Genomic DNA, 22760 nt, shown 5'->3' with positions numbered 1-22760 from the left:
CCGCAAACCATCGAAAGAGACAGCCTCCCCACTCTCGTACTTTGGGATGTGCTTTGTCTCACTCCCACTAACTTTTCCTACCCTAACTCATAGGCTGCGTTCGAAAACGTCACTCGAGTGCACACGAGTATACTCCCTTCTTTTTCTATCTCAGCGAGTTAGAAGGAGAAGGGAGTAAGGAGAAGGGAGTATACCCGTGTGTATCCAGGTGATGTTTCCGAACGCAGCTCTGCGCGGCAAGAAGCGACGCGGTAGCCAATCAACGTATCGCTTTTACGTAAGAACCAAAAGTTTATTGGCTAATGTGTCACTTCTTACCGCGCGGCAATAGAGTCCCTATAGGGACTCTACGCGACAAGTGTTTCCGCGTCCTGTGGGCAGAAACCATAACTCGTCGGCAGATAAATGCGCCATCTATAGATAGAGCGGTGCTTTTAGCACTGTGAGCGTGAATCGGATCGCAGCCTCATAGAACCGAGCAAAAACCGTAAAAATGTCACACTGCATCGCACGCACATGATTAAAAAAAAAGATTTTTATATAAAAATTTGGGGAAAATCTTCTTTGCTATCGGTCGCTGCTGCATAAATTATTGATAAAAATTAATAACAATTAAGGGAAACCGCGTCTTGTTGCAAATACTTGCTAAATCGTTTTGTTGTCACAAGAACGTGATCCCTTAAAAATTAGGAGAGAATCATTCTTTGCTATCGGACGCTGCTGAATAAATTATCAATAAAAAATTAATAACAATTAAGGGAAACCGCGTCTTGTTGCAAATACTTGCTAAATCGTTTTGTTGTCACAAGAACGTGATCCCTTAAAAATTAGGAGAGAATCATTCTTTGCTATCGGTCACTGCTGAATAAATTATCAATAAAAAATTAATAACAATTAAGGGAAACCGCGTCTTGTTGCAAATACTGGCTGAATCGTTTTGTTGTCACAAGAACGTGATCCCCTAAAAATTTGGAGAGAAATGTACTTTGCTATCGGTCACTGCTGAATAAATTATCAATAAAAAATTAATAACAATTAAGGGAAACCGCGTCTTGTTGCAAATACTGGCTGAATCGTTTTGTTGTCACAAGAACGTGATCCCCAAAAAAATTGGAGAGAATTGTACTTTCCTATCGGTCGCTGCTGAATAAATTATCAATAAAAAATTAATAACAATTAAGGGAAACCGCGTCTTGTTGCAATTACTGGCTGAATCGTTTTGTTGTCACAAGAACGTGATCTCCTAAAAATTTGGAAAGAATCGTTCTTTGCTATCGATCGCCAAAAATAAATTATCAACAAAAAATTAATAACAATTAAGGGAAACCGCGTCTTGTTGCAATTACTGGCTGAATCGTTTTGTTGTCACAAGAACGTGATCTCCTAAAAATTTGGAAAGAATCGTTCTTTGCTATCGATCGCCAGAGAATAAATTATCAATAAAAAATTAATAACAATTAAGGGAAACCGCGTCTTGTTGCAAATACTTGCTAAATCGTTTTGTTGTCACAAGAACGTGATCCCCAAAAAATTTGGAGAGAATCGTACTTTGCTATCGGTCGCTGCTGAATAAATTAGCAATAAAAAATTAATAACAATTAAGGGAAACCGCGTCTTGTTGCAAATACTGGCTGAATCGTTTTGTTGTCACAAGAACGTGATCTCCTAAAAATTTGGAGAGAATCGTTCTTTGCTATCGATCACCAAAGAATAAATTATCAATAAAAAATTAATAACAATTAAGGGAAACCGCGTCTTGTTGCAAATACTTGCTAAATCGTTTTGTTGTCACAAGAACGTGATCCCCAAAAAATTTGGAGAGAATCGTACTTTGCTATCGGTCGCTGCTGAATAAATTATCAATAAAAAATTAATAACAATTGTGGGAAACCGCGTCTTGTTGCAAATACTGGCTGAATCGTTTTGTTGTCACAAGAACGTGATCCCCTAAAAATTTGGAGTGAATCGTTCTTTGCTATCGATCGCCACAGAATAAATTATCAATAAAAAATTAATAACAATTAAGGGAAATCGCTTCTTGTTGCAAATACTAAATGAATCGTTTTGTTGTCACAAGAACGTGATCTCCTAAAAATTTGGAAAGAATCGTTCTTTGCTATCGATCGCCAGAGAATAAATTATCAATAAAAAATTAATAACAATTAAGGGAAACCGCGTCTTGTTGCAAATACTAGCTGAATCGTTTTGTTGTCACAAGAACGTGATCTCCTAAAAATTTGGAGAGAATCGTTCTTTGCTATCGATCGCCAGAGAATAAATTATCAACAAGAAATTAATAACAATTAAGGGAACCGCGTCTTGTTGCAAATACTGGCTGAATCGGTTTGTTGTCACAAGAACGTGATCTCCTAAAAATTTGGAAAGAATTGTTCTTTGCTATCGATCGCCAGAGAATAAACTATCAATAAAAAATTAATAACAATTAAGGGAAGCCGCGTCTTGTTGCAAATACTAGCTGAATCGTTTTGTTGTCACAAGAACGTGATCTCCTAAAAATTTGGAGCGAATCGTTCTTTGCTATCGATCGCCAGAGAATAAATTATCAACAAAAAATTAATAACAATTAAGGGAAACCGCGTCTTGTTGCAAATACTCGCTGAATCGTTTTGTTGTCACAAGAACGTGATCCCCTAAAAATTTGGAGAGAATCGTTCTTTGCTATCGATCGCCAGAGAATAAATTATCAATAAAAAATTAATAACAATTAAGGGAAACCGCGTCTTGTTGCAAATACTTGCTAAATCGTTTTGTTGTCACAAGAACGTGATCCCCAAAAAATTTGGAGAGAATCGTACTTTGCTATCGGTCGCTGCTGAATAAATTATCAATAAAAAATTAATAACAATTAAGGGAAACCGCGTCTTGTTGCAAATACTTGCTGAATCGTTTTGTTGTCACAAGAACGTGATCCCCAAAAAATTTGGAGAGAATCGTACTTTGCTATTGGTCGCTGCTGAATAAATTATCAATAAAAAATTAACAACAATTAAGGGAACGGCGTCTTGTTGCAAATACTGGCTGAATCGTTTTGTTGTCACAAGAACGTGATCTCCGAAAAATTTGGAGAGAATCGTTCTTTGCTATCGATCGCCAGAAATAAATTATCAACAAAAAATTAATAATAATTAAGGGAAACCACGTCTTGTTGCAAATACTGGCTGAATCATTTTGTTGTCACAAAAACGTGATCCCCTAAAAATTTGGAGAGAATCGTTCTTTGCTATCGGTCGCTGCTGAATAAATTATCAATAAAAAATTAATAACAATTAAGGGAAACCGCGTCTTGTTGCAAATACTGGCTGAATCGTTTTGATGTCACAAGAACGTGATCTCCTAAAAATTTGGAAAGAATCGTTCTTTGCTATCGGTCGCTGCTGAATAAATTATCAATAAAAAATTATTAACAATTAAGGGAAACCGCGTCTTGTTGCAAATACTGGCTGAATCGTTTTGTTGTCACAAGAACGTGATCTCCTAAAAATTTGGAGAGAATCGTTCTTTGCTATCGATCGCCAAAGAATAAATTATCAATAAAAAATTAATAACAATTAAGGGAAACCGCGTCTTGTTGCAAATACTTGCTAAATCGTTTTGTTGTCACAAGAACGTGATCCCCAAAAAATTTGGAGAGAATCGTACTTTGCTATCGGTCGCTGCTGAATAAATTATCAATAAAAAATTAATAACAATTAAGGGAAACCGCGTCTTGTTGCAAATACTGGCTGAATCGTTTTGATGTCACAAGAACGTGATCTCCTAAAAATTTGGAAAGAATCGTTCTTTGCTATCGATCGCCAGAGAATAAATTATCAATAAAAAATTAATAACAATTAAGGGAAACCGCGCCTTGTTGCAAATACTTGCTAAATCGTTTTGTTGTCACAAGAACGTGATCCCCAAAAAATTTGGAGAGAATCGTACTTTGCTATCGGTCGCTGCTGAATAAATTATCAATAAAAAATTAATAACAATTAAGGGAAACCGCGTCTTGTTGCAAATACTGGCTGAATCGTTTTGTTGTCACAAGAACGTGATCTCCTAAAAATTTGGACAGAATCGTTCTTTGCTATCGATCACCAAAGAATAAATTATCAACAAAAAATTAATAACAATTAAGGAAAACCACGTCTTGTTGCAAATACTGGCTGAATCGTTTTGATGTCACAAGAACGTGATCTCCTAAAAATTTGGAAAGAATCGTTCTTTGCTATCGATTGCCAGAGAATAAATTATCAATAAAAAATTAATAACAATTAAGGGAAACCGCGTCTTGTTGCAAATACTGGCTGAATCGTTTTGTTGTCACAAGAACGTGATCTCCTAACAATTTGGAGAGAATCGTTCTTTGCTATCGATCGCCAGAGAATAAATTATCAACAAAAAATTAAAAACAATTAAGGGAAACCGCGTCTTGTTGCAAATACTGGCTGAATCGTTTTGTTGTCACAAGAACGTGATCCCCTAAAAATTTGGAGAGAATCGTTCTTTGCTATCGATCGCCAGAGAATAAATTGTTAATAAGAAATTAATAACAATTAAAGGAAAACGCGTCTTGTCGCAAATACTTGCTGAATCGTTTTGTTGTCACAAGAACGTGATCCCCTAAAAATTTGGAGAGAATCGCTCTTTGCTATGTTCTACAGTTATTTATCGAATAATCTATTACAATTAAAACATATTTTTATATCAAACCGATGAAAAACAGTTTAAATATTATCAAAAAAAAAAAAAAAATATATATAGATATATTTAATCTTCATTTATTAATTATATCTAAGAAAAGCCCAGCGGCCGATAATAATTAACCTACGATACGTTCGTACCCCCCGAGAAACCTACATGATATTCGGCCCTGTCCGCGAGACGTTCCGCTGCTAGCGCCCGCTGCTAGCTTCAGCGACATTGAGCAAGTACGCCTGGGCGATCCCGCTCAAGACTAAGAGCGGAAAGGAGGTCGCGACGGCTCTCCAAAAGATCTTTCGCGAGGACGCGCGATACCCTAGGAATCTGCAAACGGACAAAGGAAAGGAATTCTACAACGCCGACGCGCGCAAAATCTTCGACGCCCACAAGGTGAATCACTACTCCACGTATTCGGTGATGAAAGCGTCGGTGGTGGAGAGATTCAATCGCACGTTGAAAAACGACTTGTGGAAGCTCTTCACGCTCCAGGGATCGTACAGATGGATAGACTCGCTGCCGCGCCTCTTGTCGAATTACAATCGTCGCAGACACAGAACGATCGGAATGCGTCCGACGGACGTGACGCCCACCGTTGCCGAAAAACTGCTGCGCACGGTGTACAGTCGCGCGAAGATCGCCGCGCCGGCGAGATTTCGAGTCGACGATCCGGTGCGCGTGAGCAAATTCAAAACGATCTTCGAAAAGGGCTACACTCCCAATTGGACCACCGAAATCTTTCTCATAGCTAAAGTACAAAGAACCAATCCCGTTATGTATCTGTTGAAAGACATTCGCGGAGAAGCGATAGCCGGAGTATTCTACGAACATGAGTTGCTACGCGTCTCCGATCCCGACGTCTATCTCGTGGAAAAAGTCCTGCGTAAGCGGGGCAATCGAGCGTACGTGAAGTGGCTAGGAATGGACAGTTCGCACAATTCGTGGATAGATAAGGGATCTGTATTGTAACAAAAAATAGTTAGACATTCGTAGACACACGCAAATTGTACTTTATTAATAAAAGTTTACACATTCATCGGTTTGTTTCTTACGTGCTATTGACTTTACGATAAAACAATTTTAGGAAGCCTATGATATTGTTTCTTTTTTTACAACGGTATTCCGTAATGTCCCCACGGAAGCGTTTCTTCGCTGTTCAACGTCACGTATCGCTTGTCGTCGTGCGGACTGAGAGCTAGTTTTTGCTCCGACACGGTGTAAACCTCGTGCAACGTCGAGCGTATGCACGACTGGCGCGTCTTCAGCTCGCGCGCGTTCCGCAGGCACGCCACGTAATCCTCGAACGTGATCCTCTTTGCGACTACGTTTCTTTTAACGCCCTTTATTCTCTTGGTGTCGTCGCGTACCTTGTAAGTGTACATCTTCGCTCTGAGGCCCACGAACTCCGTCATGATCGCGCCATTGTTCTCGTCCTTCATCAAACCGGGCACCTTCTTGTTGACGAGCGGCATACCGTGCGCGTTATTCTCCGTGTAATCGCTCGTGTCGAATCTGTCTATGTCGCGTCTCATACGATCGTACGCGTCTTCGCACTCCAACGAATAGATCAGACTATCGGTATCCGTGTAAGCAATTCGACACCGGTCGCGATAGAGCGGCACCATGTAGTCATAGTGAAACTCGTAGAGACGCGTCTTGGATATCTCGAGAATACACATGCCCACGTAGACCGGCTTGTTGAATTTTACCTCGAGCCTTCGCAGCTCGATCGCGACGAGATTCTCCGAGAAGACGCTTCTACTGTGAAAGTTCGGCTTAGCGATCATCGCCTCCGCGCCATATCTCCCGTCCCATCGCGTCACGAGACGCACGTCCACGTAATCGCGCACGTTCTCCATCGTCTTGCCGAAGACGGCATTGTTCATCAGTTTGTACATATTCCGTTCGAACTCGTTGCTCGCGCGCGTCCTAAGCGTAGTGTTCAGCTCGATGTAGCCGCGAAGCCACGGTGACTGGGTGAATCGCAGAACGCGACGAACGCGCGTCAGACGCAAACCGAGTCGCACACATTGCTGCAGGTTTCGATAGTGCGTCACGTAGCGCGATTTGTCGTAGAGAGTAGCGAGCAGTTTCTCCTGCCGCTTACCGGGCGGTTTATCACGCGTCGGGCACAGCGGCAGGTCCGCGTGGACGTCGTGCAGGTTCGGCGGATACTCGAGATCCACCTCCAGAATGTAACCGATATCGCTGTCCGCCGGCACGGTCGTCACGTCGAAATTCTCAGGGTCGTCGAGCCACTGGAAATTCGCGTACGGCAGCGATTCGCTCATAGCCCAACCGTACAGATTGTTCACGTCGTAATACATGAGATACGTAGTGGGCTGGGACGAGTTGTACGTCGGTACGTGCCTGTTGTTAGCTCGCGCGTACCTGAGCGAACATTGACTAAGGCCGCCGCGTATTCCGCGTTCCACGAACAGCACCATGTCGATGTCGGTGAGCAGTTCGAAACGCACGCCGGTGTACCTCAGCATGGCGTCCCACGTGTACCCCGGCAACGTATAATAATGCGCGGGATCCAGCCCGTAACTCGCCACACACGTGTCTCGAAAATTTTCAAAGATATCCGCCAGAAGAAGCACGTCGGTCTTGAGATACAGATCGCTGTACTCGCCGAGATCTCGCACGCGAAAACGTCGCCAGACTCTCGTCGCGTGCTCGTAGTCGCTCTCGCTCGCGGTCTCGTCGGTCAGGGAGCTGTAAAAGACCTCGCGCGGCGGAAGTTCGGTCTCCCGCAGTTTGTCCACGCTGTCGACGTACTCGTACGGAAACACTCCCTTGCGAGTGAGCAGATCGAGATCCTCCGTGTTCAAATCCGCGTACTCCGAACGCGTTATTCTCAGCTTGTCTTTGTCCAGATAGGAAGCCAGAGTTTCGATACTCGCGGCTAAAAATTTGTACGAGTCCACGAATCAAAGCTTCACGTACCGATCCCATCTCCCGTCCGTCTGCGTCTCCTTAACGGTCTTCGCGAACGATATGTAGCTTTCCTTCGTAAGCGGCAGGAGCTCGACTCCACCCTCGAAATCGTTCGCGATTTTCTCGACGATAAAGTGCGCGTCGTAACCCGACAGATTGTGGAAGAACACTGGAATCACGTACACGTTTCTATAATTCAGATTGCAACGAGAATGCGCCGGACCTCTGTAGCGTCCGGTTAGATGACAGTGATCTCGTACGCTGTTATCCTCCGGTTGGAACGCTTTTCCACACACGTGACAATGCGTCGCGAGCCAAAACTCGCGTTTTTCGTTCTCCGTAAGTTCTACCATCGATATATTGGTGGAGAATTTAGTCCAAACGCAATGTGCGAGAACGCGAAGCTCGTTCACGAACCACGAAACGCAATCCTCGCCGCGACGATATTTGTACGTAGATACGGTATCGTCGTAGGTGCAGCACAGATAGTAGCCCAAGCTGAACGGTACGTGACGCTGATAAGCGTATCTTTCCGTTCTCGCGCCCCCTTCGACATTCTCCCTCTCCCGTTGTTCGAGAAGACACTCCAGATCCGCGTACACCACGAAGGGAAGTCGCTCCTTTCTGTCGTGATTGTCGAACGACAGCCACTTATCGTCCTCGTTCGGAAGAATGATGGCGCAGTCGTTCATTCGGCCGCAGTCGACGCTGTGAGCGGCCAACTTTTCACGCGTATAGAAATAGTGTAGACATCTACGAAATAACGTGCGTGTAATTACTATGTGTTTAGTATATATAAAAATAATACCTCGTCGTTTCCTTATTCCTCAGGTTTTTTTTTACTTACTGATCGCAAACGTGCTTCACACACCGTTTCGCGGTTAATTGCAAATTCACCAATCGCGACAGATTATTTATCCAGGCGAAATGGCCCCTGTTGACGCCGCGTAGCGTATCGCGCAGATACAAAAGATTTACGTGTCTATGCCTCTTATCGTCGGTCAACCGCAGAGGCACGATCGCGTTGTCATCGGCGCCCCGTCCGAACTTAGTTTTTTTTTCAATTCCTTCCCGAGTTGTAAATACATTGATCGATACGTCGTTCTGACGTTCGAACTTTCCGATCTTTTTCAGATCTATGGGAAGATTGATCCCGTCGAGATTCAGCACCGTCGCGTAATCGGGATACGAGCCGCATCGGTCCGCGTTCCGCTCGACGGGATACAGAGCAGCGACCACCGCACGCGCGAAACACGTGTCGTTCTTCGACCGCACGTTGACCACCGCTTGTTTAAGTCTTATACCTTGCGGTATCTCCATCCAACATCCCACGCGCATGGGATTGCACTTGTTAACGTTCACCGTTAGGTTCAGTATTCGCGACAACGCCCATCCGTTGTCGCGTTCCTGAAATTCGTCCAACGCCGCTAGAATCGCGTCGCGCACGTGCCTGTCGTACCACTCGCCCAGATCGGACCCTAGGAGGAGTTGTTCGTTCCGCGTAGAGATACTCTTCACATCGGTCTTAACATCCGCTACGAATTCTCCATTGAATATGACATTGACCTTCAGACACGAGTATCTGGTCAAATTATCCTGCACTTTTTCGAGCACGGTGCCCTTCGCATCCTCGAGAAATCGCGCTGGTTCGATGTACGTAGAATTCGTCACAGCGCCGGTGAGTACGCGACTTCGGAACGCCGTATCGATCTCGACCCACGAAAATCCTCTGCTAACGCCGCTGCTGCTACCGCCGCCCCCACCGTCCAAACCGGCACCTACGACGCGTTCGAATCGTCGGCGCAGATCCTCCCTCGAACCTTCCAATCGCGCTATTCGAGCCACCAGAGCGTTCACGGCTCCCGTGTTTCCTCGCCCCCCAGATTGCTTGACTCGACACCTCTCCCGCAAGAGCCGGAGACACTCGTCGCATCGTCGTCCCCACGCGCGGTACCCATCCGCGTCGCGGACGTCCGCGGCGAGCAACTTGTCGCACTCTTCCCACATTCCATCCAGAAGGGCCTTCCACCCTCGGGAACACTGAATTTCACTTGTTCGAAAAGACGACGAGACTTGTAGGTCTGAATCCTACGTATCTTCTCTCCTCCATCCACCGTGTGATAGTAAAGATAATACTCGAGCGGCAGGCAACGCATATAATCGTTCGCCCTAACGGAGTTTGCCATTGTCGTCTCTATCCACGCTCGCTCGCGCGCAGTTCGCGCCCCGATCTCCCTTCGCAGATGATGAGTCGCCAGATTCCATCGCGCGTCCTCCTTCACCACCGACGCGCATACGTTTGACGGCAACGACGCGTCGACTCTCGCCGATTTGTCGTCCGAATCGGACGAGAACTTGGGCATGGACTCGTAACAGCGCAGTTCGCTGTCCGATTCCTCGGACGAGTAATAACGGCGATCGTTCATTCGCGAGTACGCATCGCTAATGCTACATCAGCTCCGCTAACGCGTCGAAATTAAAAGCAACTACATCCCCGACATCGTCGCGTATATATATTCTTTCATCAAGTATCTCGTTATAGAGATACGTACGGTGCGATCGGCGATCGACGATTCCGATTTCGCGACGAATCAGATATCTCGTTACGTCGACGCGCCGCGGATCCCCATTCCTCCTGAACGGTTCGCTAACTTTCACGACCGGTTTTCCGATTTTAGAATTGAACACCGGTTTGCAAAGTTCTACGTACTCGTCGCTCATACCACGTTAAAAAATTAAAAAAACAACAGTAACTTATCCCATTCCCGGTACGCTTTACGTCGCACCACTCTCTCTAGATAATGCTGCAATAGCGCCGCTAACGCGTCTCAGTCAATAGTAACAGATTCCATTCTCCACCACTCTTCTCCAAAATATTTGGTATTGAAGAGACCTCCGGTTCGATCGACGATCGGGAATTCCAATTTCGCGATCGATCAGATATCTCGTTACGTTGACTCTCCACAAATCCGATCCACAACACTTCCTCGCGAACGGGTCGCTGATTTTCGCGCACGCCGGTTTGCTAAGTTCTACGTACTCGTCGCTTATACCGCGTTTAAAAAATAATAACAGAAACTTATTCCGATCCGTTCGCACCACTCGCTCTCTCGATACATTTGTCCGTCCGCGTCACCGTTTGCCGCGCTGTCGCGCGCCTGTTCAATTTATACTCGTTCCTTATCTCAAACGGAGGATGTACCTACGGGATACACTCTTTCCCGGAAAAACGACAACCGCTCGCCGCATCCTTCGAAAAAAATAAAAGAAGGAAATGACAAGAGCGACCTCGAACGAGTTCAAACGCGCGTTGAAAAATAATCGCGAAACGTGCGAATCGGGTGAACGAAGAGAATAGACGCTCTTTCCCGGAAAAACGACAACCGCTCGCCGCATCCTCCGAAAAAAATAGAAGGAGGAAATGACGAGAGCGACCTCGAACGAGTTTGGACGCGCGCTGAAAAATAATCGTGAAACGTACGAATCGGGTGAACAGGAGAATCAGTTAGCGCGCGACGACCGACGCGGGAGGACGCGCGATTTCCGCGCGCGGTCGGTAATACTTCTAGCCTCAGGCCGGTCGCGGGGGGTGAGGGGCGCGGGGAATCGGGTGAGGGGGGAGTGCGCCTGACCAATCACCAACCGACCTTTCCGTACTACTTGTGAGAACGGAAAGGCAAGATGGTGATTGGTCAGGCGCACTCCCCCCCTCACCCGATTCCCCGCGCCCCTCACCCCCCGCGACCGGCCCGAGCCAGAAGTGCCTGTTACCATACTACTCATGGGATTCTAATATCGCACATTCACGTTTTCATACCCTTTTCCTCTTTCTTTAATCTTAGCTTTTTTGTTTCAGGTACGCTTTCCACGCATCCGGACTCTCCAGGATTCTACAGGTAAGTACAATCAATCAATTTGATCGTCGATATCACGTAAATTCATAACGTAAATTAATTAATATTTTTCCTTTTCAGGTTTCGAGATGAAATCTCAGTAAAACGTGATTATCGTTCGCAAAATGATTCCAATAGACTTTGGTGGACTTCCAATAATTGAATCTGTCGTTAAATCGACCTTTACACATGTGTTTCCAATTTTGATGTAACTGACCTACATTACCGAAATCTTCCTACGCGATGTTTATGCATATTTAACATTAAATGTACTTTAGTTATTTTCAATAAAGATCCTTCATGCACTCAAACTCGCACATTTATCGATTTCCAAGGTTTTTCATTGTCAAAAACTGTAATAATCGTTATTTCTTTACAAATCGAAATTTATTGGACTCCTTTCATGTCAAATAAAGTGAATCTATCGTTGAAATTCAATAAAACTAATAATTACGCAAAATTGCAAAAAGTGTTCAAAATTGTGGATTTCTGAAATAAATGATTAAATCAGATAAAAACGTTATGGCTGGGCTTAGTACATTCCCCTGAATCTAAATTCGTCGTAATAATTCGCGATTATTCGATATTTCAAAAAGTTACCCAAAATAAAAAAAATCCACAATTTTGGAAAATATCGCGTTTTATCTTCACGAATATTGTTAACTAATCCTACTGAACACGTACATATCATAAAATTGTTATAAAGTGACCTTATTCAACTTTTGGCCCAAAATGGTCATTTTGCAAAATATCGATAAATTCGACATAATGACACTACGATATCATTCTCTAGGCTCTACTGAACCTACCCACATAGTCATTACAGGCAATTATTCATTAATATCAAAATTGCAAAACTCGGTGTTATCATCAAAAATCATATATTTCGCTTTCTTACAATCTAACGAATCAATCTAGACCATTCTTGTCTCAATCGCACAAGAATTCGCAAAGTTGGCCAAAACGTATAAAATGTTTAAATATTGCAAAATTCAAATAAAAAATCATATGGCTGATCTATTTAGAGCCTAACAAACGCATCTATGCCATTCTTATCGCGCTTGATCGAGAATTACCAAAGTAGGCCTAAATAGGTAATTTTCCCCCAGGGGTCGGGGGAGGCCACCGTGGGCCCTTAGGGGCCCTTAGGAGCCTTCCCCGATACGGGGTCCCGAGCACGCCAGCACCGTAATCTCCGTCAGTCTTCGGGCTGGTGGAGACCGGGGAGTCCTTCGGGACTCGCGAGGTAGGCGACTTCTATAATAAGTTCGCCCGGCTCGGACGGGGCCGTGAGGGAGAAGCCGTAGTCTCCCAACCGTCCTCCCAGGGGTCGGGGGCGGCCTCCGGGGGTCCTTCGGGGCCTCTAGTGGGCGTTCCCGATGCGGGTTTGGCGAACCCGGGGTACCCGAGCTCGGGCAGGCTGGGCTCGTAAGGCCGGGAAGCCAACCAGCCTAGGAGACGGCAACTCCGAAATAAAACCAAATTTTCTAAACATAATGATGAGTGAGAAAAAGAGAATGAACTCCCTGGGTTCGGATACCAGCGGCCGGGTTGGGGGGGGTAGCGTCCCAGCTCCCCCCTTGTCGTCAACGAGCGATGGGCGACCCGGCGGGTCTGGAGCAAGCCTGCCGGGCGAATTGGCGATCGCTGCCATTTCCACTGGGAGTGAGAGTGGAGAGGGTGATAGGCCATGGCTGGCCTCACCCTTAGAGGGGATTAGGGACAGGGAGGATCCCGCTGAGGCGGAATGGAGGGACACGATGTTGGGATGGTGGAAAGGATTGATAGATGAGAAGGATTTTGTGAAAGATAAGGGCTTTATGGAGGCAGTTTTGAAGTATATGGGGGTTGATTTGAATGAGGAGGAGGCCCATATCCAGGTTATCATGGAGGTGATAGCTTTGGGGATGGGAAAGTTGCGAAAGGAAAGAATGGAGTTGAGGGGGACTTTAAAAAGGCAGAGCGGGCGGATCAGTGCCCAGGAAAAGGAAATAGAGAGACTGAGGGGGAAGCTGGATGCTGCAGGCACAAGCCTTCCCTCAGCTAAGGAGACTTGCGATGCGTGCACCCAAATTAGGGTGCACGCTCGCCTTAGGGGTAAGGTTTTGGAGGCTTGCGTGGGGGGAGTTTTCGGAGGGCGACCCCATGGAGGCGGCGGAGGAATCTCCTTCGAGGGTGGAGGGGCGGGACGCGGCTGTGCAGGCCGCACCTCGTACCAAGAGTAGGGGAAACGACCCCCCCGGAGAGGGGGCGTTTGGAGATCGGGGACTCGACGCGGGGGTTAGCTCTCGCGTCGAAGCCCTCGAACAGAAGGTGGATGCCTTGGTGAGGGAGATACGCTCCCTCGCCAGGCTGAGAGAGGATGCCCCTTTGGCCGGGCGGGCCGGCGGGGGGGTCCCTCCTCAGAATAGGAGGGCTTCTAATGCCCCCCCTCCGCCGGCGGAGAGGCCGGTGGGGGCGAGGGCGACTAGGGGTAACGATGGGGGGGTGCGGCGGCATCTGCTCCCTCTCCTGTCGGGCAAGGGTCCGGCGGGGGTGGGGGCGGGGGGGAGGGGCGTGCCCCTCCTTTTATAGGGAGGAAAAAAAGGGCCAAAGCGGTGGGACCGGCCCTGCCCAAAACGGCGGCGGTGTCCGTCACCGTCCCTGAGGGTGGGACGGCCTCATACGCCGAGGTTCTCAGGACCGCGAGGGAGAGAGTCTCCCTCGCGGACCTGGGCATTGATAAGGTTAAGTGCCGACGGGCGGTCACCGGGGGCCTCATAATAGAGGTCCCTGGTGACAGCCCGGGTGAAAAGGCGGACCTTCTGGCGCGGCGGGTGGCTGCCGCGCTGGAGGGATCGGGGGTCCGGGTCGCCAGGCCCGTCAAAAGCGCGGAGTTGCGCGTGACGGGCCTGGACGATTCCGTGACCCAAAAAGAGGTAGCCGCTGCCATCGACGCGGCGGGCGGTTGTACAGTGGGGGACGTAAGGATCGGAGAGATCCTGCGTCCCCCAAGGGGAATGGGGACGGCCTGGGCGCGGTGCCCTGTGGGCGCTGCGTCGCAGGCCTTAAAGAAAGGAATCCGGGTGGGCTGGAGCGGAGCCAAATTGGAACTGCTCCAGACCCGGCCCCTGAGGTGCTACCGGTGCATTGACGTGGGGCCCGTCTGGGCGCGGTGCACTTCCTCGGTGGACCGCAACGGTCGTTGTTACCGTTGCGGTGTCGGTGGCCACCGAGCCAGCCGTTGCACCGCGGCGGCCCCGAGATGTCCGCTGTGTGCGGACTCGGGGATGCCGGCCGGGCATAGGCTGGGAAGGGGGCTGGGTGGACCCCTTAGGGAGTCCCGCTTGAGGCCTCCCCTCGGTCCGCTGGGGAGGGGGGCGGGGGGTCGCGGTGGGGCTGCGGTTTCCCTCCCCTCTCCAATGCTTGCGCGGAGCCTGCCGGTTCGGGGTATGGTGGGGGGGGGGCTTTTTTTCGCAGGGGAAATGCTTTACGCATACCTAGGGGGATAGGGCTGTGACCGGAACAACGAATGGAATGATAAAAATTGAAATCTTAGCCACTTACTACTTGGGCTGAATTTACGGTCGCCACTGTATTTTCAGGCATCAATACAGAAAGCCTTGGTACCTGCGTAGCCCCGTCTTTCCTTCTCAGCAAGATGGCTGTCGTTTGTACGTCGCGGACGCGTTCAAGGCCCTCGGCCACGCCCTTGTTAAGCGAAGCGTAATTTACGAAATATCGGATAGGATGGTCACTGGGGTCGCGAATGAATATTTGCTTGTTTATTATAAACAAATAACAATTTATTAATACTGGTTGTACAGCAATCTCTACTCGCGCACGTGTTCGCTCGATCGCGTGTAATTACGTCGAGTGTTCTCGAACCGTCGCTATTCTCGTATGTGCGGATCGTAATAATCAAAATAAGCGCAATAGGATTTCCCGTATCACGCACTCACTGTCTCTATGAATGTATAAATCACGCTACTGACGCTAGCGGATAACGGGATAAGACCGCCTTTTTCGATTAATATGACGCAACCGATAAACGTGTTAACGTCTCGAAAGCTCGCGACGGACTGTCCGGGAGGAACGGGTCAAGTTCTCCCACCTTAGACTCACGCATGCGCTGAGTCTACGTTTTAGGCGCGCAGCCATCGCCCTGGCTGTTCGTACCTCGGGGTGTAGATGGTACGATTCCATCTGCACTTCGCACACCGAGTCGCTCTTGGGACTCGGCACCTTATCGAGAGATGCTACACTAAAGTGCAACGGCGTGAATTGGCTTTCGCGCTCGCGTGAACCAACCACGTCGCTGCACGGCAAATTTCGCGCAAGCGAACCGAAAAGTCACTCGATTTGCACCGAGTGACTCTCAACGTCACAACAGACGAATCCTATGAAACCAGGTAAGTATACAGGTAATTTTACCCATTTTTAATTCTCCTCTTTCTTTTCAGGTACCCGGGATCGCTATGGAATCGTCTCATCTAATCACCGGATTCGGTGTAATAAAGGTAAGTATAAAAGGTAAGTATATCGCGGCTTAATATTACCGCACGCATAATTATATGATAATAAATTCTTAAATCGACAGGGAATAAGATAAAAGTATTAAAATCATGAATATAATATTAAATTGGCTGAATGCCGTCTAAAAGTGTAGAAAGTTCACAAAAGTGTAACTGAATACAATCCAAATCAATGTTAAATGAAATATCAAATAAATCTTTGCCTGGAATAACTCCATTTGGCTGTTTTCTATGTTGCAAAATGTAAGCGTTAATAATATATTGAAAATCAAAGGAATTTAATAAATCTGCACCTGAAAGTGCTCAAAGTGTATCAAAAGTGTAACTGCCGTCGCTGGCACATCTCGCACGCTTATTCTAAGACGTCGAGTGTAGAAAGTGTAGAAAGTGTTGCACCTTTCGGTGACTTCGTCTTGTATGCTGAAATCTAACATGTAGGTGTAGAAAGTGTCGAAAGTGTTGCACCTTTCGGTGACTTGGTCTCGCACGCTGAAATCTATCATGCAAGTGTAGAAAGTGTCAAAAGTGTAAACAGAAGTGTAGAGCCTTCGCTGGCTTTTCTCGCACGCTGAGTCCTACGATACAGGTGTAGAAAGTGTTAAAGGTGTAATGAAAAAGTGTAACTGTTCAAAATGCTTCTAAATGTTATAAATTACTGCAATTAACTCTTAATCGACCAAATGGGTCGTTTTCTGCAATGAACTCTATAAATTATCAATGTTAAATGTAATAAGTGCTAAAAATGTGCATCTTGTGCACCGAATCGGCTTAAGGCCTTTTATTTATTATTTAATTCTGTAAATCTAAATGAAGCGTCATGAAATGACTGAAAACAAGTTGAATGGGATTTCTTTCCCGTGTGTAAGTTATCTCTTTATGTTTTAATCGGCTCCATGCCTGTGTAAGTGTAGCTAGTGCTATTAAGTGTAAAGAAAGTGTATCTTGTTCGAAACGCTCTAAAATTTGTGAACCATCCTAATTATATAACTTAAATGAATCGTATAAAATATGTCGAATATCGACGCTGGCTGGAATTATCGCAATTAAATGTTTAATAAATCATGTTACTTGACCGTCACTCGCGGATCGGTCGCGGATCTACTCCGATACTTAAAATTAATATGTAGAGTGTGAATAGTGTAAACAGTGTAATAAGTATTTCTGGATCAGGGAAATGCATTGTTAAAGGGAAAAATATTATGATCGAAACTATTAAATATTCTTTCAAGTTCATGATGTAATTAATGAGGATCTGATTGTACTCTGTACGAATATGTCAATAACAGTATGCATACTACTGCAATTGCAAACAAAAGGAATATTATTGATAATACTAATATTTTAAATTTATCTTGGTCCATTTCTTATCGGATTTATCTTTTTATTTTGGAAATAGGATATGGTTCGGCGGGTAAGCAATGTCGTGTATCTTTTTAATTAATTACATGTGTAAAATATATTTGTACTCGTTATTGTAACAGGTGTCGTATAAGTGTATTTTATAATCTATCTTTAAAACCTTTCGCTTTGGCTCGTTACCATATATCTTGTATAAAATTTATTAATAATAATGTCTGTACTAGGCGTACTTACGTGACAAATAAACTCAAAATCGACTAGGCGTCGTATCTTCGAATAAAAGGTTCTTTATCAAAATGACTCGACTCGCTACGCATGTAGCTTTACGTTAAATAAAATCTAACTCCATATAAAAACTTAACATTATTTCTTACGTTATACATTAGTAAAAGGGTATCGCGCTACAGTTGGGTGTAGACGCTTCCTGCACCTGGTTCCCGGTGACAGGTTTCTTCCGGGTGCAACTCCTGCTGCACCTCCTCCTCCGCTGCAAATAACTGGCTTCCGGGCGATGTCCTCTCCTCGACCTGCGTGCTGCCCCTGGCCATCAACCTCCGGACTTCCTCGTCCGGCAACTTGTCGTAATCTGTTGACTCGAGACCACTCTGCTGCGTTGTCGGGCCTCCCTGAGTCTCAGCTGGCTGCTCGTCTGGCTCTTGGTGCACCTCCACCGGCTGCACCGTCTGCACTTCTTGTACCCCTCGCACCTGGCTGGCGTGTCCGGGGTCCTGAGACATGTTCGTCGTCTCCTGGGTGTTGTCCCGGCTTTTTAGGGAAACGGATGATTTAGCATGCGGTTCCAGGGCCGGGGTTATGTGGGACTCTCCCATACGGGCCTACCCACTAAAACCCTTGCGGGTGTCCACCTCTGGCACTTAGCTGGAGGGTGCCCGGGAATCGCTAAGCAGCATGCTTCCGGGCACACCCCGCGCTATTAATCCCTAGGGAGGAAGGAAGACTGGGAGGACTAAGAGGAAGTATCCCAGTTGGGAAGTACCTTTCCCCCCAGTCCCAATTAATTTTTTTTTTATTGGGGCATCCTTCCTACTCCGCGACGGGTTGGGGACACCACCTCCGTCTCCGTCGCCCAACTGCTGCGAGGCATCAGGGAGGTGGAGCACTACCCCGCTCCACATCCCCTCTCTTTCCCCGGCCGATGCCCGTGGCGCCACGTGCGCGGCGCTAGCGCACGCACCACGGGCAACGGCCCTCCCCCATATCCGAATGCTGTCACGGGGGGTGGGGCGGGCGGGACTGACCGGAGGCCGCGCGCGGCTTTTAAACCCGGTTAAGCGCCCGCCCCACCTCCCCGTCATCCGCCCTCTCCGCGGCGCTGTAGCAGCGCCACGTAGTCGCGCAGATGCGCTGCGCGATCCGTGCGCGGTTTCCGCGGGGGCCCCGGGCGGGCGCGGTTTGCGCCGCGCCCACCGCCCGGAGGTCTTCCGCCCCTTCTATTAGCTCGGGGGGTCCCGGGCGGGCGCGATTGTCATCACGTCCATCACCCGGGGGCCCCCCGCCTACCCCGTCGCCACTAAGAGGCGGTTGTGGGAGAGGATGTAGCGGCGGCGGCTGGCGCCCAGCCGCGGGCACCTCCCCCCTGCGCTCCCGCTTGGCCTGCTCCTTCTGTGAGATGACGACCTCACAGAAGGAAGCAAAGGCCCTCCAATTCGCCTCCCCCCAGCATCGCTCTCACGATCGCCGGGAGAAAGAGGTCCTGCCTTATCTGGGCCTCAAGTGCCGCGCGCTCAACTTCCCACGCCGGACACACAGCTAGCGTATGCTGGGCCGTGTCCAGCTCATTCTTGCAGTGCCGACACTGCGGGGTGGGGTCCCTCCGGATCCAACACAGGTAGTCACCGAAGCAACCATGCCCGATGAGCACCTGTGCCATCCGGAAGGAAACCCCCCCCCTCGACCGCTCGAGCCATTCGCAAAGGAGCGGAGCGACCGCCCCCACTGTCCGATTGGACAGCCCTGGGGCGGCCAATTGCTCCGCCTACCTCGCGAGCATGGCCCGTTTGGCGCGTGCCTTCACCGCACCGCGCACGCTAGAGGCGAGCACGTCACCTCTACCCCTCGCCTCCGCATGGAGCTGGCGCATGCGCTCGTACACAAACGCGTACGATTCCGCGACCAGCTCCAGAGGCGGTAGGCCCGCGAGGACCGTGGCCGCCCCGTACGACACGGTGCGGTAGCACTGCGCCACCCGGAGGGCCACCTTCCGCTGCACGCTGCGCAATTTCTTGCATAGCGTGCGATTGGCGGTGACCCTCCCCGCCCAGATGGGCGCTTCATAGAGGGCGATGGAACTCACCACCCCCGCGAATAGTCGACGGGCGCGACCCCCCGGACCACCCACGTTGGGCAGAAGCCTCCCCAGGGAGGCCGCGACCCCCTCAATGCGGGGAGCAAGACGAGCTATGTGCTCGCCGAAGCTCCATCGCCCATCTATGTTGAGGCCCAGGTACTTGACCTGAGCCCCAACCTCTACGGAGACGCCATCCACCACGACGGTGAATCTTTGAGGCGGTTTACGCCGGGAGCCGCCGCGGAGAAAGACCGCCTCCGTCTTCTGTGGAGCTACACGTAACCCCATAGCTCGGATGCGGCCTACCACACATGCGACCGCCACGTTTGCCGTTGCGCACGCGTCGCGCAAATCCCTGCCCGGGGCTATGATCATGGTATCGTCGGCGTAGCCGACGACCGAGCAGCCGGGTGGGAGTGGCGCCCTAAGTACGGCATCGTATGTAGCGTTCCACAGGTGGGGTCCCAACACGGACCCCTGTGGGACACCGCACCTCAGCTCCCGCTCCTGGAGCTCTCCGTCCCGCCCGCCGAATACCACTGCACGATGGCAGAAGTACCGGGCGACGGTGGCGATGAGGTAGCGAGGCACATTGCCTCGCTCCAGCGCCTCTATTACCTTACCCCAGGGGAGAGAATTAAATGCATTGGCGATGTCCAGTGACACCGCAAGCACGACTCCCCCCTCCTGGGTCACCTCCTCGGAGAGCTCCCGGACGCGCGCGATCGCGTCCATGGTGGACCTCCCGCCCCGGAACCCATACTGCTCAGCGCAGAGCTGGGGTCCCACCCGGGTCTGATGCTGGACAAGGCAACCAGCAATGACACGCTCAAAGAGCTTGCCAGTCTCGTCCAGCAAACAGATAGGCCGGTACGCCGATGGCGTATCTACCGGCTTTCCGGGTTTGCGGAGGAGGACCAACTTGGCCCTCCTCTACTCGGGCGGGAACTGGCCGGCCCTGAGGCAGTCTGTGAACAGACGCCCCAGGAAACCGGCCAGGCATCCTCTCACCGCGACGGCTAGGACACTGCCCGGAACACCGTCCGGGCCAGGCGCTTTACGCGCCTTTATCTTCCTGGCCGCCCTCGTAACCTCTTCGGCCGTGACGGCCCATTCCTTCAGCCACGGGATAGGCGCATCCGGGTCGGCACCGCGACCCGCGCCCTCCGGCAACGGAGCGCCGTCGCCGGGAAATAGTCCCCCCAACACCTCCTCGAGGAGCCGAGGCTCCATCAACTCGGTGATGGGGGGCGCCCATGGCTGAAGTCGCCCCATGACCAGCTTGTAAGGCCGGCCGAATGGGTCGCCATCCAGGCCGAGGAGCCACTCATCCCATGCGCGCATTTTGGCCCTCTGCATAGCCCTGCAGAAGGCCCAGCGCGCCTCCCGCGCCGATACGGCGGCCTCCTTCACCATTTCTGGCGTGCTCCCGCGACGCCGGCGGACTCGCAAGAACCGTCTCTTGGCGCGGACGGAGATGCGACGCAACTCCGCGATCTCCCCGGACCACCAGTAGGCTGCCCGCCTACCGGCACCCCCCCCCCCCGGGCCCGGGGCATCGCGGCGTCGCACGCTTGCGCCATTGCCTCGCGTAACCAGGCCACCCTGCCCGCGACCTCCTGGCCACCCCAGAACTCTTCCGGGGGCCAGGTCGCGATCAGTAGGGCAGCCTTGAGGCGGTCCCCATCCAGCTGCCGGACAACCCACCTCGCCATATAAAGGTGATCCGACAGGGATTCCACCTCCTGGAAAACCCTCCACCCAAACAACCGGCGGGCGGCGAGGGGATTGGCCCAGGTGAGATCGACAATCGATTCACCCTGAGCCCTTACGCAGGTGCTAGCCCGACCAGAGTTAATCAACTCAAGGCCGAGTCCAGCGGCCCACGCCTCCACCTCGCCGCCTTGGGCATTCGCTCGCGGGGAACCCCACAACGCCGACTTGGCGTTGAAGTCCCCCGCAATAATGAGCGGGCGTCCTCCGCACCGGTGCGCGCAGCCGGCCAGCCGGTCCAGTAATGCACTGAACTCGGCCGGCCGATCGTTGGGCGAGGAGTATACGGAGATGACGTAAACATCCCCGTATCCCGCCGCAACGAAGCCGTCGCCGCTCTCGAACAACGAGAGCGGCGGCGAGTGCTGCGCGCCACTCCAGAAAATGGCCGCTTTACCGGTCCGGTCCACCACCCAGCTTGGGTGGTTTGCCGGAACACGGTAGGGCTCCGCCACCACGGCAAGCCCAGCACCACGCTCCGCCAGGACCTGCGTCAGCAGATCCTGGGCTAGGCGGGCATGGTTCAGGTTGATTTGGGCGACCTTAGTCGCCGGCATTAACCCGTGAGCTCCGGGTCCTCCGGCCCCGTCACCTCGGGGCTGGTCCAGCCCTGTCCCCCCTTTTCTTCCGGCCAGAACGACCGATTCAATTCGGCCGGCACGGTCAGATCGACCAACGCGATTGTCGTCGCGTCCGCGCCCACCGAGGGGAGAACCGCCGGCCGGTCAGAACCGGATCGGACGGTCTTCACCTCCACCTCCATCTTCGTGTCCGCGGCTCTTCCACCATAGGAGGAGCCCGCCACCGACGCCGCCACGTCCGCGCTAGTGGAGGGGACGACAGCCAGTCGGCCGATCCGGAGATCTGAACCGAACCGGGCAGCCTCAACCTCCATTCTCGCAGCCCCTCCCCAGAGGGGGAGCCAGCTGCGGACGCCAGCGCGTCGGCGCTCACCGCCGCTCGCGCCCGCGCGCCAGGGCGCGCGGCGGGCGGGGCGACCGACGCGCTTGTCGCCGGGGGCACCCCGCCTCTCCTCCTCTTATTTGCGGAGCGGCAGGCCTGCGACCCCGCCCTGTGCCTCGCCGGTGCACCCTCCCTAGAACAGAGAAGGCACCGGAGAGGCGCCGCACAATTCTGGGCCTTATGTCCGGGTTCGCCGCAGCGGTAGCATTGACCGAAACGGTCAATCTCACTGCGGCATTGGGCCCGGACATGGCCTCCGTCCAGGCACCTAAAGCACTGCAGGGGCCGCTGCTCCAAGAGATCGACCCC

The 22760-nt window shown here is 50.4% G+C and overlaps 2 protein-coding genes across 2 annotated transcripts; both read right to left on the bottom strand.

Annotated features, from left to right (window-relative positions):
* Positions 1-5810: 5810 nt before the first annotated feature.
* Positions 5811-10067, bottom strand: LOC139783177 (uncharacterized). The gene is made up of 4 exons (XM_071722306.1): positions 9596-10067; positions 8489-9473; positions 7742-8394; positions 5811-7609 (listed from the first exon to the last, which is right to left on the bottom strand). Exons 1-4 carry the CDS (start codon positions 10065-10067, stop codon positions 5811-5813), a joined length of 3909 nt encoding a protein of 1302 aa, XP_071578407.1.
* An 11057-nt stretch (positions 10068-21124) lies between these two features.
* On the bottom strand, positions 21125-22045 carry LOC139783176 (uncharacterized). Its single transcript, XM_071722305.1, has one exon. It carries the CDS (start codon positions 22043-22045, stop codon positions 21125-21127), a length of 921 nt encoding a protein of 306 aa, XP_071578406.1.
* Positions 22046-22760: the final 715 nt, after the last annotated feature.

This window comes from Temnothorax nylanderi, unplaced genomic scaffold (assembly GCF_030848795.1).
Source record: "Temnothorax nylanderi isolate EJ_2023f unplaced genomic scaffold, tnyl_v1.0 TNYL_tig0476_pilon, whole genome shotgun sequence".
In the NCBI taxonomy this organism is placed as follows: Eukaryota; Metazoa; Arthropoda; class Insecta; order Hymenoptera; family Formicidae; genus Temnothorax; species Temnothorax nylanderi.
This window is presented reverse-complemented; position numbering and strand designations above follow the sequence as displayed.

Excerpts from the sequence above, each read along its gene's own strand:
- LOC139783177 (XM_071722306.1), bottom strand. The coding sequence starts at position 10,067 with ATGAACGATCGCCGTTATTACTCGTCCGAGGAATCGGACAGCGAACTG. Across the intron at positions 9,474-9,595 it reads GACGTCCGCGACGCGGATGG|CGCGATTGGAAGGTTCGAGG; the intron begins GTACCGCGCGTG and ends TGGCTCGAATAG. Across the intron at positions 8,395-8,488 it reads GTGAAGCACGTTTGCGATCA|ATGTCTACACTATTTCTATA; the intron begins GTAAGTAAAAAA and ends GTTATTTCGTAG.
- LOC139783176 (XM_071722305.1), bottom strand. The coding sequence starts at position 22,045 with ATGCCGGCGACTAAGGTCGCCCAAATCAACCTGAACCATGCCCGCCTA.